Source organism: Ciconia boyciana, chromosome 25 (genome assembly GCF_034638445.1).
Source record: "Ciconia boyciana chromosome 25, ASM3463844v1, whole genome shotgun sequence".
Taxonomy (NCBI): domain Eukaryota; kingdom Metazoa; phylum Chordata; class Aves; order Ciconiiformes; family Ciconiidae; genus Ciconia; species Ciconia boyciana.
Genome location: NC_132958.1, coordinates 837,858 through 855,840, shown reverse-complemented (window position 1 = coordinate 855,840; position 17,983 = coordinate 837,858). Strand labels below are relative to the sequence as shown.

Below are 17,983 nucleotides of genomic sequence, written 5' to 3'. Positions count from 1 at the left end.
CATCACCTTGCAAGATAAGAAAAAGAGATTAATTGTGGTCTAGGACATGTACATAAAACACATGGTAAACTGTGGCATAGTCAGCAAAGAAGGAAATAGCACTGGCCAACTACAGTATCAAATAGATAAAATATCAAAATTCTTTCTCCTGCATACATCCTTTTCTCTGCTTTTGTTCAGGGCTGGGTGTACATTCCTGTTTGTCCTGTAGTTAGTTACTAAATTCAGAATAAATTTCTTTTGTTCTGCAGCCATTTCTAGCATGATCTTTGAAATCAGTGATATGTTGGTGATACCAACAGGCCTAGGCTCAAGGTCTGTAAATTCAGAGCTGTAACATGCCCATCCATCTGCTCATGTGAAAACAGACCATCCTCTGAAAAACAGGGGGAAAGAGACTGCAGGCATATGGCTCATATGGTATGTGATTCTTCCTGTGCTTCCTTTTCTCTTTGTTGTGAGTTGCACCCCAAAAGGTACAGGAACGTCACAACAGCTTTGCCTCCAGGGTGCTCCGTCCAGAACAGTTTCCTCTAAGCTGTGCACCCTGGCATTGGAGGTGCTGCAGGAGTAGATGGATAGCTGAAGCATTATCAATCAAACAATAAACACAGCAGTCAAAATGCAAATATATTGCTAACAGGTCTGACTGATGCAATGAGATTGTGAACAAAAAGAAAAGCTAGAAACAATCTTCTGCCATGTTTGAGTACATGAAGGTCAGAAACACTACCTCCCTAGCTCAAACAAAATTAAATGACAGATAATAAGGTATTGAGGCTTGTTTGAGAGCTCTTTGTAGAAGTATTTGCTCTAGTATTGAGGGCAAATCTACCAAGCTTGTAACACTCCCTTCAAAATTAGTTGGCAGTAAACACTAAAAGCTTATTGGTAAGCTTTTAGATATATATGCAATACTTTCTAAACAAAAAATGTAAAACCTCAAATATCACAGAATCACAGAATCGTATAGGTTGGAAAAGACCTTTAAGATCATCGAGTCCAACTGTAAACCTAACACTACCAAGACCACCACTATACCATGTCCCTAAGCACCTCGTGCTTAAAATATGGTTATAATTTAAATGAAATTCAGTCAAGCCACAGAAAGGGACTTTTTTTTAACCCATCAGTGAAGACTGAATAGCTGGATTGGGCTTGGCCACGGACAATTTCCATGATAGCAGTCAACCCATACAGAGTTGATTGTGCTTCAGTTTCCCATTGATAGTATCAAGGCAGCAATGCACCCCTTATTTTGTCCATTGAGAACACTCCTCATGATCTGTAAGCAACTCGGGGAGAGGAGAATAGGACTCTCTTCACATAAGTAATGATCTTTATCCCTGGGTCAATAGAAGAGTTTAGCCCTGCATCTTTTATTACCATGCATAACCACTCTGTTGTTTTATTCAGGTCTCACTTACGTCTCAGAACACTGTTCCATTAATAAATTAATGTAGTACGCAGAGGGTTGCTTTAAAGTAACTAATTCTGATTAAACTAGTAGCAACAAAATGAGAGTGTCAAAGGACCATTATTACACTGCACACACAGTAAAGGTTTAGATTCATCTACACTGCAATTAGACAGAAACCCAGATTACATTGACTAATTATTTAAAATAACTTTGAATTAAGTAATACATCTTAGAATAATAAGACTCAGCTTTGTTCATACATCTAGTCTGTCTCTCTGGAAGCTCTACCAGTTTGTTCCTTTGGGATCTACTTCAATCTCTGGTCTTCAAACTTTCACTGGATAGTCAACGTCAGGTCAGCATCCCTAAAGAAATAATCCAAAAGATATATAAAGCCTGAGATAATAAAGGCAGTTATTCTCTAGATTTTGAAGATGAAGATTTTAGCTGACTGTGGGAGGGGAGGGGCTTGTCATAACTTCCATGCCGTCTAACAGAAGAATACACATGGAAAGGGTTGAAATATGACAGTTGTCACTTGGAAACTAGATTAGGGCTTTGGACTGAGTTTTGAAGGTCTTGAAACAACAGCCTCTCTGGATACTGCAACCACAAAGCTTTGAAAGTCACAACCCACGTGAGTACTCTTGCTGAGCAGCGCTCTCAAAGAGTGCTTTGAGGTGTTTCGCATCCCCCATGCATCAGCCGAGAACATCACAACTACAACTCCTTAGTTTCACTTCCCATCAGTGAGGTCCACTCCAAAATACCACTAAACAGGCCATCCTGTATCTTGCAGACACACACAAGTATTCCTGGATCTAATTACCAAAGTTTGACTCTCCAGAAACATTCTTTGGATCACCAAGAACCTGCAGCCTGTTGTGAATACAATTAATCTAAAATAACAGTTTCACCATATGATAAAATGTTCTTTTAATAAATAGCAGATGGTTTGACCAGGAGTCTGATTTGAAAATAACAAGTTGCAGACCTGGGGCCAGTTTCCTGGTCTCCAAAGGATTGCTTTGCCCTCTGGCAGCCATTCAAGGCTCCAATAAACAGTAAACATTTAGTCTTCAGCCCCAAAATACATACTCCTTCCAAGCACTGATGGAAAGGATGTGTGAATTCAACCATTCACTGAGATCTACCAGAAGAGCAGGCAGGCAGGCAGGCAGCACCAATGCTGCCTCATCTTGTATTTTAATCAGCTCCTGACACAAAATACTCTCCAGCATACTCGGGGCAGTCAGCAAGTGGTCACAGCTCTTTTTACACTGGCATTCTGCAAAAGGATACTTTTATTCTGGGTTACACACTTTTTAGGATTGGGACAGTCTCCTCTATCCGGGTTTGAAAAATGCCCAGAACAAAAAGCTCTCTGACCCATCGCACCTATGACAATTGCTACAAATTTTCACTGGCCTTGCAGAATTCAAGCTTCTTTGCAAGTGTTGGTAACATAGATCTGTTCCCTCCCGTTATCTATCCATTCATCTCTTTTCTCCCTCCCTCCAGCAATCATATATCAGGTGAGTCAGCACCTGAAGAGGCTGGGGGCTGATGCCAAAGGGAAGTTCTCCACAGGAAAAAACTATTCTGTTACTGTTTCTTCATTGGTGTGAAGCATGTAGCAATGCCTAGGTCATGTTGCAGCCTGAGCATGGGAATGCACCAAAGGGAAATGTATCCCTTCAGTAGGAAAACTAGCAAGGCCCCCTTTATTTCTGTTCTGCTTTTGGATGAAGAAAAAAAAAGACAAAGCATTGTAATTACTGCATTATCTTTATTTATATATCATAGGTTTGTTGCACTTAAAGCTTTGGATAGGTAAGTTGAGTCTAACAACGAGTTTGGTCCAGTTGGAGAACATGGCTACCATCACAAAAGCATGCAAAGAAACAAGCTGTTTCCATGCAGCAGAATTGTGAAGATCCAGCCTAATCATCTTGTTCACAAATTTTCAGGTTCAAAATGCTTGGAACACCTGCATTGGCACAGTGATCGGCATTGGGTAGTGCTAAAAGAAACAAGAAAATGAAGATATTATCTGTGACAAGATCCCTGTATCCAGCAAAGAAAATTCTGTTAAATACACAAATTTCAAATCCTCAATTACAGTCCTACTGGAGGCTCCTGTTGTTCTTAATGGATACTGTGTAAAACTTTGATGGTGTAACTCAAAGGGAGGAAATGTCCATATGGCTTTAAATCACCTTTGTGCTCCTCCTTTTCCATAACCCACATACAACAGGTAGCATGCTGGCATACAGTAGATGCCTTGTGGGACCATTGTATCATTGAGGAGTAAGTCGGGTATAGCTGCTACACAGTGGCTTCCTTTGACACCAGGCAAACCACTTTGGAACAGTTGTTCCAGATATTTAGATGCCTAATGATGAAACGCAGTGCTTTACCAGATTTTTCCAAAGCATCCCAGAGCCTTACCCTTTCAATCCTGCTAGGTAGTTTACTCCTCCTCTCTAAAACAGGGGAGTATGTTCCTGCCTCAAAGGTACCACGTGGACTTAAGGATAGAAAGGTGCTTACGCACTGTAACAGAAGCATAATGTTCTGATCTTGCAACTTACGTTGAGCCTCTGCAAGCTCGTAGACAGGCAGACCTCTGCAGAGTTGTTCAATGGGTTTACCATAGAGAAGCCAGTTATTCGTAGTCCCAAGCATGGAATGGCCAGGTCGAAACTGTACCCACACATTATTTGGAGAGTACATTTTCTTCATAGTCTAAAATGAACATGTTAGACATCATCAGTAATGTAGCTTTGGTTTCATTCTACTAGGACACCCTTTGAGAAAATCCCCAAATCTAAAGTCACCTTCCTTTGCCTCACACAAAGCATTAGTTAAAGAAGATACATGCTTTTAAAGAAAATAAATATTTTCAATCTATTCAGAAACAAAGTTCACTGGATACTAGTTCTGTCAACATAGCAAAATTGAGCTGTATTACTATCACAATAAGTTATGTTAACTGGCAGTAAGTTTTGCTGTAAATGCACTACTCTTAGGCTGTCATAAAATGGGCCAGGGCTCAAGTTCATCTCCAGGCAATACTTCCAGTCACCTTCATGAAACCTTTGCCTGAATAAGAAAGTCAAAGTCTGGTCAAAGTAAAATCGATTTCTAAAGTCTGTTCTGCAAACAAAGTTATTTCAAGTTATGTCAAGATCAAAATATCAGCAAGACAATAAAAAAAGGAAAAGCCTAGCCAAACTCATACTGCAATAACCCCAAACCAGCCAAATTACACTACTTCCAAGGACACAGGATCTTACAGTACTAGTCACAATGACAATCCACTATAAAACCGCAGGGTGGGCCATGATTGCTCATTATCTTAAAATAATGTTCTATATGATATTCCCTTGAAGTTCCATGTTGTCAGATGTGCTTCATCATTGCTAACACAGTAAAAGACATTGCTAAGAACAGCTGTTCTTAAAGGCAGAATGGAGGGCTCCCATCACATCACACAACTCTCATACAGTAGCCTTTCTTGTATACAGTATAGGTTTCGCTACAAAGTCACCTTTCTCTCAAAAGCCAGGCGTCCCATATCTTGCAGGTTTGGGATGTATTTCCTATTGATTTTCATGATAAAGCAGGCTCTTCGTGAAAGTAACCTTGTTGCAACATACCCCTGTGATTAAAAAAGAAATTATAGTTAATTAATTAAAAATGGCTACCACTAATATTAGTTGATACTCTTTAGGACAATCTAGAAGAAACACGAAGTGGCTACACAGGCTACTAGTGTGGAATGACTCTGCATTTACACTGTCACCTTTGGGGAATGGAAGCAGCCTGCCCACGCTAATGTCTGTCCGTAAGAGCAGAAGCATCTTTTCTGACAGACTTCTGCTGCACTTGCTATACATGAGTGATGGCGGCTCATTCTCAACTCTGACCTCATTGAGGTCAGTAACATTCTTCTCACTTTCATGAACTGCCACCACAGGTTTCATGACAAGTCTTTTAAACTGCACCATCATATGGGTGAAACAAAGAGGTGGCCTAAGAGGAGGAAAGGTGACGGGAGTCTTCAAAGAAACAGTGTTTCAGGACAACTTACGGTGAGAATACACGAAAATAATTTCTGAGTTTATAAACTTCCTCAGAGATTAAGTCTAGGCAGATTCTTAGATTTACTTACGTGCGAGTAGTCAAAAATGCTATCAGAGGAGTACAAGCCAGAACGGACATGAACTTCAGCAATTTGGTGCTCATTGTGGACAGTCATAGTTCCAGTGACATAGTCATCATCAGGATCTTGCAGGACAAAGGTCTTTGGTAAAAAACACAAAATCATTGTTCATCATCTGGCTTGCACCTTTAAAAGGTGCAATATAAACAAATGCTTTCTCTCAAAGAAACAAGTATGATTGCTTTATGTAAATACTAAATCCCTTAACAACCCTCTAGCAGTCTCAGGAGGCCCTTGAGGTGGAGATTAATTACGCAAGAGTGCGTCAGGGTGAGAAAGGAGGGGACAGGCCCTCACTGCAGGCTAAGGAAAAACAACATGGGGCCTCCCAGTTATTATGTGTGGCAGCAGGGACTGGCAGGAGACTGCAACGGTCTCCAAATTTTAGCTTGAGCGAAGGGGACCTATGCCCTCCCATATTTCTTGTTACTATGCACCTCCACAGAACTGCCTCTTTGGCTTATATGATTGTCACCTTTGGCAAATGCTATTTTTCTCTACACTTGGCAATAAGCATCTTGTTAGTCTCTCCTGTGCTTTTCTTCCTATTATATTTGCCCCCTGCCCAGGGATCGAATACATTTTAAGTGAGTACATGTACTAGAAGGCTCATCAGTCTACTCACGTCCAATGCAGAAGTCTGAGTCCAAAAGACTCCCAGCAAAACGAGAACTGCAGCCTGTAAAAGGAATAAGCATTCTCTCTCACTCAACAGAAACACCAGGCAGTGCCATAAAAAACCCAGTTCATGAATCGAGGGAAGCACCTGTAGCATCAGTTTGAAAAATTACCCACTTAACACGTATTAGTTGAAACAATTACAAGTCTTCATTGTAAAATTCTTGCTATTAGGCTCTTTTGCCTGTAACTGAAAAAGCAGAATAATAAATTACCCATTACATTTTTTGTATTTTTCAAAAGTCTCTCCGTGATGCCATGTTACTTCTTGATTTGCCTCTACAACCATAATTATTAATTCATAACTAAATCCCCTTTCTGAATTGTAATCAAGTTCTGCACTCTCTGCTCAAATGATGCTTCCACTGACTCCAAGGGGATTACTGTACACCCAAGAAATGCAAGTTTCCCACTGAAGAACCCAAAGAAACAATACACAGATCATATTAGTCCCAGTACTGTACCACTTACTTGAGCATCATCTTCTCTATCCTTTTGTTTTTAAAAATAAGGAACTTTTTATATTATAAGTTCAACAAAAATGGATATACTCACAAATCCGTTCATTTTCCTTTCAGGTAGGAACAAGAGGCTGCAGAAAGTAAGAATGCAAGAAAATCCCAGAGACCTTCAACTTTTATACCTTGCTGGAGGTGTGGGAAACACTTGACAGAACTTTTCTTCATGACTCAAGTCCATATCTACATGCCACACTGTGGTAAGCCTCATATCTGAATTTTGGGTTGGCACAGATAACCTGACCCCAATATGTTAAAAGCACTCAATAAGTCAGCTTTTGTAAAATCAATCATTGTACAAATGGCCATTATTTACTGGTTTAAACTTTAGAGGAGTTCCCACTCTTGCTGGTACCATTTTTTAAATATTTAACAGGATATTGTCCAGAATCAAATGGCATCAGGAATAACTGTGCTATTCATTCATACAAACTGCATTTTGTCATCTGAAACATCATCCCTAACAGCCTGATAGTCTGCAGACAAATCCTGGAAAGAAATACTTATGTCACTGAACAGACCAATTCTTCAGCCATTTCTTCCATCTAATATATGCATGAACTCTTAACAAGAAGTGCTACTCATTTTTCATCAGTTACCATGATGTATATAACACATGCATTGAAATTAGTGGCATAATTAGGAATAACAACTGTGCTTCCCAAGGCAATCTGGGTAACTTCTAGCCTCCTCAGCATACAACTGAGTGACATGAAACTTCAGAAGATGTGCGGTTCACACAAGGTCACAAAGGATGGGGATTCCTCCTTTAATGCTACCACTGTTTTCTGTATTTTATGAAAATGTCAGTGACTATGATATTGCCATGAAAAGTATTCTGCTATGACTATGACCTCGCCTAGACTCCTCCTCATCTGTGACTCCATGTCAGCCAATGCCAGAACCTTGACGAATCACACTCTACTTTCTACTAGAAAGTCATAATTGAGGCCTATTCCCTTCTAATAAAACGAGAACTCCACCTAATAGAGAACTCCACCTAATAGCCAACACATTTCTGTAATCTCAGTTATTGGACAAAAGGTTAAAGATTATATGGAAATTTCTCTCAGCAAACAGGCCTCAATGAAAAAAAAAAAAAAAAAGGAAATTGCATGCACTTGCTTTAGTCCACCTAACTCAGCACAGAAAATGTTATCTCAAGTGTAACAAAGCTGTGCTGCTAAGCACTATATCAGAATACATATAAACAGATATCAAATTGTGACAAGCACCGTTAGATTAGAATAATTAGATTAGATTAATGTTACCCTCCTCTTGAAAACTGGCTCTGTCCCTTCTCCTCAAAAGATTCTTTGTTTCTAAGATTACAGATATGTCAGAAATACTCAGAGTAGCTTTCAGCAGTCAAATAAGCCTTTCATAGCAGGAATCTGACAGGGTTCAGGCACCACAAGCTAAAACAAAAAGCTTTAGTAAGTTTTAAATGCTTTTAAACTAAAGCTTAAATTAACGTTCCATTAGTCATTATGTCTTCATATACTCATTTCTTTTGAAAAAACACTCAAGAAGCATGAGCTTCTGCTTTCTTAAGCATTGACATGCTTCAGCACAGGTAAGAGCAGCGCAACATGTGAAATGGACAGTTATGGAGTGAAGGAGAATTACAACAATAGCCACCACCTCATGATTGTCACCTTACATTGGACTGACTGAATTTAGCTGATCCGATCAGACAAGGCCAAAAATTAAAGATTAATTTCTAAAAAGCATGTGACTAATTAACATTATTGCAAGAGAGAACATAGTCCTAGTTGTCTCAGGCAAAGCCTAGCTATACTTCCAACAGGAAAGTATATCTTTTCTATTCCAATTGCTTTTTGAAGACTTTTTCCCCACAGTTAGTCACACATCTCCCAGTAATACACCTGAAATTAGCATGCATGCACTCGGAAGCAAGACTACCCATGACTACGCCAGAGTTCTCTAAGCACCCTTCTATATTAAGTAACTGAAGAATAAGAGCTGCTTAAGAAGGGCTATAACCCACTCTAATTTCACTCTCGCCAGTCCTCAGGCAGAGCGAGGTTTAGCTTAGGAAGCCATGACTCAGAACCCTTTGGTGAACATGAAATTTCACAATGATGCCCACATTCTCAAAGCAGTCTTCTTGCTTTCGATACTTTTGATCTAAGTGAAGACTCTCCAACTTTTCCCCAAATAAAATCACTTTTTCCTCAACTGTTACACTTGCAGTCAGATTGGTCATATCAGGGAAGTCAACAGAAAATGAAATTTGAGTAACGTTCAGAACAAGTAATAACTTGTTATGACACAGCAAGATTGATTGTCACAGGAAACTTAATTTCTCTGTTACTTTCATAAGGTCAAAGATTTTCAAATACCTTCTAATTTACCCTGACAAAACATGATTAAGCTACAGAATTACTCTTAATCTACGTAAGTAAAATTGGCAGAATTTGACCCATTATTTGGTGCTGCCATCCACTAAAATTCATTTAAACAAAAGAACCTTGAACATCAAATGAAAAGATTAATTGTACAATTTCAGTTCAAGTCTGATTACCAAACAGGAATTTTAACACATAAGGGAGATGGATTCAATCAAGTTAAGGTGAGATTATACTATCACAACCTCTCCTGGGTGACTCATGGGGGTTTTTTTCAGGTACTTTTCATAAATATTTACTTTATCAGTAGGTGAGCAGGTAGTGGGATAAAAGTAAAGAATGAAGCAACACCTCAAAAAAAAAAAAGCAATAAAATTCTGTACGCTTCCATTTGCATTTGGCTGGGCACACCACACACTAGATAAAGACCAGGTGACGCAATCTAGAAAAATCTGTGTTGCATAAGGACAGGTCAAGTAGATTTAATCACATTCAGTGGTTAAAAAAAAATAATTCAAGCTTCAAGGATGAATCCAGAAATAATTTCAGTTTTATTCTTGCTAGACAGTAAGGCATCAAAACCCATGTGAAATGTAAGTGTGCACAAGATGAAACACTAATTTGAGAATAGGGTTAAAACTGGAACTGTTCTTTGCCTTGGGAGTTTGCTGCACAGTGGTACAAGAATTTAGTACAGAAATGGAATGCCTTGAGCAGAGCTTTAAAAAGGAGACAGACACAAGCTTGTACTGGAAAAAGAACAGAGTCTTATACACTAAAAGCACTCCTCCCTGCCCTTTTTCCTGGCTTCTACTATTGTAATTAGTTTCGTAAGCTATTCTTCATGTCAAATGCTCTAGCTCTGTGTGTTTGCCATACAAACCACTCAAGTAATCAGAAGTTGATGGAAGATTTGGAGATTCATGCTTCCAAGTGTGATGCATTACTGTAATGGCCAATTTGGCTACGGTTGTTGGAAGAAATGGACAAAACTGCTGTCCAACTCATTGCTAACGACACCGCAGGGATTAGCATTATACAGTTCAGTTTCTCAATGCCTTTCTTGAGAACTAGTCAATTAATTAAATTTCCAGAGACTATGAGAGGATTTTGTGACATACAAAATGAGACTTTTATGTGTATTTTGGATCTTGGAGGCTAAGGACATACCTGTCTCCATTTGGCATCCACAAATCAGTCTGATTAGAAGAACTGTAAATCTTTTCCCTTAGTAATTTATTACTTTCATTCACCATATTTTACACCTCATGCAAATTGCAAAGTGGGTGCAAAACAGATGAAAACCAGAGCTCTCTGCTCACAGTGCTGGCAGACTGCTACACCTCCTCCGCACTCATGTAGTCCAAGCAAGGCATCAATTAGTAGCAGAATGACAGAGTGTGGCCCTGACGGGTGTAAATGATAGTTGGGCCTCACCTTCTCAGCTAAAGTAAGATTCCCTGGCTTTTCCAATATCAGCTACAACAATGGTCCTCAGCAATTGATGACAGTGGAGAACTTAGTTTGGAGACATTATTTTATAATCACACTGAGTCTCCATCATGCCATTCTGGCAACAAAAAGGAAACTTAAGTGCACAAACCTGTACAGTAAAGTGCACAATTAGCATACAGAGGGACTGACAGAGCTGCTCTTAAATAAGAAGCACTTTTGGAGTATGTAAATGAGCAACTCTGAAAGTGCTGCTTCTGTAGCAGGCACAGCTAAGAAACAAATCCAAATTATCTGAGGCTATATATATATATCTCAGTTTATTAAACAGCAATGGACGATATTCCTGCACAAAGAGACTCGAACATTTGTACTGGCCAATTAAAAAACTAAATGTTTTGCAAAGTTTCTGCAACAAAAAAGGCAAATAAGCTCTTATGCCGTGGCTCTGTATATAATTATCACATGCAGAGAAATATTGAAATCTACTTTCTAAATGACAGTTGACATAAGATGCCCGTTGTTACTGCTCCTCCATTACTCATTTTATGTTACCTCCAGTTTATGGTCCCTTTCTAGAATGAGACCTTAGTCCATAATCAGGTACTACTTTCATGAAGAGGCTCTGTGAAGATACAGGGGCCATGCCTGAAGACTGGAAAGCAGATCCTAACTGAACAAGCTCAGAAAGGAAGGTTAATAAAATAACTCAGTAATTTCTATGATTTAGAACCAACCTCATGATTTCCAGGGATTGACTTAACATTTTTAACATAACAAGATCACCACCTCCGTTGATTTAAAAGATGGTATCAGCTATGGATAAAATCTCAGGCTGAGTCCTTTGCCACGTAGGCACAAAGCATCACTACAAATTTTATTAGGCATCTGTTCTGATTTTTTTTTCTCATTTAAAATTTACTATAAAATACATTGAACTTGACACGACAAGTTTTCTTTCATCTTCCTGTATGTAATGAATTCAGTCAGGCTGCTATCAAAACCTCCTCTTATCAGAGCACTTCCCCAGGAAACCTGTCACCATTCTGTGAACACAGGGCACATGCCAATAAGGTAAACCCATTTTAAGATTTAACTTCGGGATATTACTGTATAAAAAGTAAGAGTACACATCAGTTAGCAGCAGATCTTGCCTCGCCTACCATTAAAATGAAGTTCACTGTAAGTATATGTATCACTTTCTCATAAAACTGTTAAGGCTGGACATTTTTAAATTATTTTGAGTCCTTCTTGGTGACTAGCAAACTATTACTGATTTATGCAGGGATTAGAGTGAAAATGCCAAATGTGTCAGAACTGCATGGGTGAAATTTCACTTTTGGCAGTGACTTCACTCCATACGTGAAAGAGAGAAGTGCTCTGTTACAAGGGCGAGACGCACATGTAAAATGTTGAAAGGGCAATTTTCTCTCATTCACAGCTCGGATGCAAGTCAACAGTCTCAGCAAGTTATATAAAGTTATGGCACAGCTGTCTGAGGAGACCGTAGGAGAAGAGCCATGAGACATGAAAGACTTCAAGGGCATGATTGTGAAGCAGGGGTATTTGCAGCAGCCTGAAATTGTTGCAGGATAAATTCCAAAATGTTAATGCTAAATACTCTGAGTCACACTTGGATCTTTCTCTAAAAATGCTCCTTTGAAGTAGATGACATTTGTGACCGATTCAATATTAGAGGGATTGTCTCCAAAAGAACAATTGTTCATAATAATTATTATTACAAAAGAATTTATCATAACAATATTAAATCTCAAAAAAAAAAAAATCAGCAGTAGTTTTTACCCTAGAGAAATCTGAGCAACAACAAGCATGTGAGTCACTGAAACTAAATTCTTTTATAAAGGGGTAACAAAGCGTTTAACATTATATTTTTCTGAACAAAAATGATTGTGCCTACCCTTATACTGTAAGCCTGTATTCAGAGGCATGAGATTTACTATGAGGGTGCTCAAGTCCCATTTCTGCTGCATTCCAAGTACAGAGCTGTACTGTGCACCCATATTCCAACCTCTTCACAATAGCTGCATGTGCACATGGATGTTGCATGGATCTGCTCCATGTCTGAAATCAAAAGCTCTGGGTGAGAAGTTCACTCTTTTAAACAAAATATTTCAGACCACCTTTTTCCAAGGAGTTTACTGAACTGGGGCTGGACATATTTTAAAACCCACTGTGTTTAAATGATCTTCTTACCCGTGCAAAGTATACTGCTGAGGTTAAGAGTAATTTATATAAATTGATGATCTGATGTAAGCTCATTAACAAAAAAATTCTTCTGCATATTTAAATACTCTTCAGCTAGACCCCACTTCAGAAAAGGGCTCAGCATGTACACCAAGTTAAGCAGGAAGTCAAAATTATTTTAAGACAGCAAATAACTTGATGCAAGATAAGCAGTCACAATGTTAAAATGTTGTGAATCGCAAATGTTCATTTCAGATTGTGATTGCTTCTCTTCTTGGAGTTTTCCTGGCTCCAGCTCTTGCTAACAGGGTAAGTATAGAGCTACATGCAATTATACACTGTTGCCATAAGGACTAGTGGTCTTTACCTATAGCCTCTGAAAAATGAGTTTCTGAAAATAAAGCTGTATTTTAAAGTCTGATACTTAGCAAGAAACTGCATTTTTTTTTATACCGAAGAAAAGATTTCAGTGCTTGATATATCAAGGGAAAAAGACAGTTGCTAGATAGGAAATCAACAGTCTGTCTTGAGATTAGTGTAAACACTGTGAAAATCATTGTGTGGAGACAAACAAATATTACCCTGAAGGATCTGACCACAAAATACAGTGAAATACTGTAAACAACTCTGCCTGGAAGTTCCTGCTGAGGAAAGAACAGTAAGCAATTATTTTACTTTTCCTAGAAATTTTTCTTGCAACTTTGACTCTGAACATCCAGCTTAGTGTTTAACTTTAAAGGAAATTCTCCAGTGTTTAAATGAAACAATGTCTTATTTTCCACTTGGTCTAATAGGCGGGGGGGGAGGGGGTAGAGCACTAATGTTAAAGATTGTCTGTCTTCGTAAGGTGGATGCATCCTACACATGAAACCCAGGGCTAGATAAAGCCTGAATGTAAGGTTTGACACAACAGTACTAATGGCTTCCCAGCCTCCCCTCTAAGGCCAGAAATTATCTCCCCTTTAACCTGATCTCCAAGAGCAACAATTTTCCAAAGCATGGTTATTAGAGCTATTGCTTTATTGATTGAAAGACTACTGGGAACCCACAAACCTAAACCGTTACCTCGTTTAATCTTTTTCAAAAATCAGAACGGCAACAAATACCCTAAGGAGCACCGCAGTGAAATCTCACACCACTCTTTCACTGACACTGGGGTCAGCACCAACTCAGAGGAGGGCTCCAAGGCCTGGAAATCTGTCTGGGATGTCAAGACTGTAAGTGGCTGCCACTGTGGCTCAAAAAAATGGAAAATAACCAAAAGGTTTTTGAAAAACTCCTTAGCCTCAATGAAACTTAACAAGATTTTAGAGGAGATGCTTAAAAACGTTCTCATCTAACCATTTTATTGTATCTGCTGTACTGTATGCTGCACTGATGTTTTCACCAGCGAACTCCTTCACCTGACTTCAGTATAACTTATCATACACATGGCATTACTGGAGAAGGTAGTTTACTCTACGTTTTACCAAAGTCCCTTATCAGCCTCCATGACACATTTACCTAGACAATAGAATTGAAAAAACAATATTTTCCTTCCCTATGGTTGTTTGTACTGTATAAAGCCTTTTTTTTAACCAGTACTTCTATCTGGCAATCCACTTATCTTTCACTGTATATTGTTGGCAACAAAAAGCTTTTTTTATTTTAATAGGGCTATGTTGCAACCAAGGTATTTTCAAAACACACTTGCATCATCTCCAAAATGGACAAGAGTTTTTTACTTGATAAACCGTTTCCTGCACGACCTCACGGACACGAGGTAAGATGGTGAATGAAAGTAGTGAGAAATCAATTGCCTGCAAAAAGTACTCACTCCCTACCCACAAAGAGGAGAAAAGACTCCAAGAACTGAAGACAAATTTCTCAGCGGGGCTGAGTCCCTCTAAAAGTCTAGTCTTTCAAAAGTTGCATTGCACTTGAATAACCCCTTCTCCATTATCAAAGACGTGCATACAGATTCCGAACATCATTTTTGGTTTTTCTAAACACTGTTTTCTGGGTTTGTTTCTTTGATGCTCAGGGACCTGGTCCGTACCAACTTCCACCCACAGAAACTCGCTTTGTTATCTCAAACAACAGACTCCAAAGCTTGAGCCCATATGGAAAACGCATTCAAGCTCTGTGCAGAGGAATTCCCTCTTACCTTGCTTACCCAGCTGCTGGTGAGTATACTAGTAACAGTGGTTTGTGTACCAAAATAAAAATTAACCAGATTACAAATAAGGATGAAAAAGATTTAAGTGAAGATGAGCAAGTTAATTACTGAAATCCTGTGGTTTTCTATAACTTATGTATAAATCAGTGAATGCGTACACAAGGAAAAAAAGCAGGTCTGACACTCTTCTGCATACAACTTAGAGACCAGGCTTTCTCAGGAAGCTTTTGGGCTCCAGCTGCTGACAAGTCTGAATTTTTTAGGCAACTTCATGCATATACAATACCTAGCTACCACTGGTCCTGCCACAGCACTATTTGGAGATTCAAAACCCACTTTGCAGCTTAGATTTGTCTAAGAAGATTGCACTAACAGTTGCTTGTAGCTTAAGTTTAGAAAGATGCAGCTCAATTTTTAAATGGCATTTCTCAGTACATTTCCAACATTATGTTGGAAGAATTTCTGCTACATTTTTCTCTTATTTTCTCAGTCCAAATCTAATCAGTTTTTCCTTTTCTTTCAGGATCAAACTTCTTAATGGAAGATGTTTCATGTTTGAAAGTTAAGAATGATGACCTGCTCATCTATCCCTGTGATTAATTATTCCTGGCAAAGTTTTGAGGAAGAAAATTCATAGAACTGTGTACCCACAAACAAGATTTTTCTCCTTTATAATCTTCTCTTGATCACATTTTCAATCATTTATCAGTCTCTTCTGCTCTGTGTGGAGGGTATCGTGTCTCAGTAAAATTTATCATCAGCCTACCTTGGTCTGCACTGTGTTTTCGCTAATCCTTCAGAAAAGTGGAAGCAATTCCAAAGACAAGTTGCTAAACTAGTGTTCTAGCAAAATCCCAGTTTTGACATTCAAACTCCATCCTGTACAATTTCCCAGTGAGATTTCACATGCTGCCTTAAGCAATTATTCATCACTACTAAAAGCAAATGGTGCTGTACCTACTGCATAATCATTTTTAAGATAATATGATCTGAAGTCCAGATTTATAGAAATAGAGTTATTTTTATTTTAACTTCTCATTAACATACTAAGTATTACAATGTTTTATTTTAAAAATAAGCATTGCAATGCAATATGGCGAATTACAAATAGACAGATGCACTATTGCTCTGATCAACCCAGAAATCAAGCTGCAAGTAACAGAATTAGGAAGTGTATTAAATGCAATTTGGAGTTGAATACAGATGTTACTTAACAATGTTTGATAAATGTTTAAACACAGGATGCAAAAAAGCATACCCATACCAATTAAAAGTGCAGTTGGAAATTTGACAAAAATCAAATTATAGTTAGGCCAAAATTAAGGCAAAATGGCTGGGACTAGTTTCTTCATCTAAAACGATCACTTCAGGAAGTCAGTCGGTCTGGAAAATACCAGATCTTCACCTTCCCGCCTTGCTCAGAGGCCCTTTTGTTGGAGTTTGAAAGGAGTTACTCTAAGAGACACTTCACCCATTCAGGAACAGTCAAGGGTTACTCTAAATAAAGGATGCAGCAGCCTGTTCTGTTCAGGAGAATGTTTTTGGGGTCTTAAATAGTTAATTGATACTAAAACCAAAGCAAAACTGCACCCAAAAATGTGTTGGCACCTCCAAAGAAAAGCAACCATATGGTTGCAGTATTTAAAGTTCCTGCCCGACTTCCCTGGGAGTTTCTGGAGAGAATCTCCTCTCCTTTTCCAACTTTACACTGCATTTTCCCTGCAATAAAACAGGCGCAGCGCTCTTCACTTATCCGACCGCACGTCACTGGGAAATGTCTTTCTGGGGGCCTTCGAGCCCTTCAAGACTATGGGCCAGACTCTGTACTAGCTGATGACTGAAAGTTCCCCAAGGCAGCAGGGATCTGACCTGAGCAGGGCCTATGGCACAGCACAGCCTCACATAGCCCCCCGGCTGTCACAGCCCTGGGTGCAAAGAAGGCAGCAGCCTTGCAGGGCAATAGGGCTACCCTCTACGGGCTCAAACCGGAGAGTCCACAGTCTCCTTGGCAGGGAATACCAGGGCACAGATGCTTCCGGCAAGGGATGACGCTTGCTACAATACCATCTCATTTAAGGCCAAAATTTCAACTAGAGGGCACAAAACATTAGCAACAAGGTCCAGCTTCTCGCAAAACTACTTTAACTTCATGCACATAGATTCCCATTTTTACTACATTATTACACATCGTGATGCTTAATACATCTCCAAACTTTTTTTATTCCATGAAAAGCTTAAGTTAACCGTGTATCCTACAGTAACGATTAAAACTTTAGAGAAGACAGGGAACCACTACTGAACCAATAAAGCAAAGTATTTGCTTCTTCCAGACTGTAGGAATTTAACTGCAATATTACATTCTGGCAGGTTTCTTGTTCTAATTGGGATGTCATTACATTTCACAACATTCATTATTCAAATTTAAATTGATTCAGGTTTAAACTGATCAGGAAGAGAACAAGACAAAAAGAGATTGCTAAGCAGAGACATGACAGCAAAGACTCCAGTGAACCTGAAGAAACATCAATACTGTGACTCTCGAAATGTCCATGTAAGTACAGAAATATATAGACATTCTTAACAGTGCAGAAAATTGGGAGTTGCTTACCTTGCAAGAAAAGATCCTTCTCAACAAGGATGAGGCCTGAGCTTTATCACTAAACACAAATTCCATGATCTACAACAATCACTTGAGTAACTCCGGCTGTCTGGAAAATACCAGATCTTCACCTTCCCTAATTTAATTAAAATTGTAATTTAAATTCTGAGGGCCACCCATCAGCATGCCACACCAACATTACAAAGTGACAGGATTCTATCCTAAATCCTACTGCTCTGTTTTTCTCTTATCCCACAGCAAGCAGAATATGAAGATTCAACTGCATTTACATTTTAAAAAACCTGAAAAACTGTATTGACAGCAAAAAGTTCAAAAGTGTGACTTCAGTATAA

At 38.9% G+C, this 17,983-nt stretch overlaps 1 protein-coding gene across 1 annotated transcript in view; it reads right to left on the bottom strand.

The window, feature by feature from the left end:
• Positions 1-3,238: 3,238 nt before the first annotated feature.
• Positions 3,239-17,983, bottom strand: part of GKN2 (gastrokine 2) — a 30,944-nt gene continuing 16,199 nt past the window's right edge. Inside the window, exons 4-8 of the mRNA XM_072846004.1 lie at positions 6,274-6,327; positions 5,598-5,729; positions 4,974-5,084; positions 4,015-4,168; positions 3,239-3,443 (exon numbers count right to left, since the gene is read on the bottom strand). Coding sequence (XP_072702105.1) covers positions 3,364-3,443; positions 4,015-4,168; positions 4,974-5,084; positions 5,598-5,729; positions 6,274-6,327 — 531 coding nt within the window. The 3' untranslated portion in view covers positions 3,239-3,363. The remainder of the gene's footprint in view (positions 3,444-4,014; positions 4,169-4,973; positions 5,085-5,597; positions 5,730-6,273; positions 6,328-17,983) is intronic.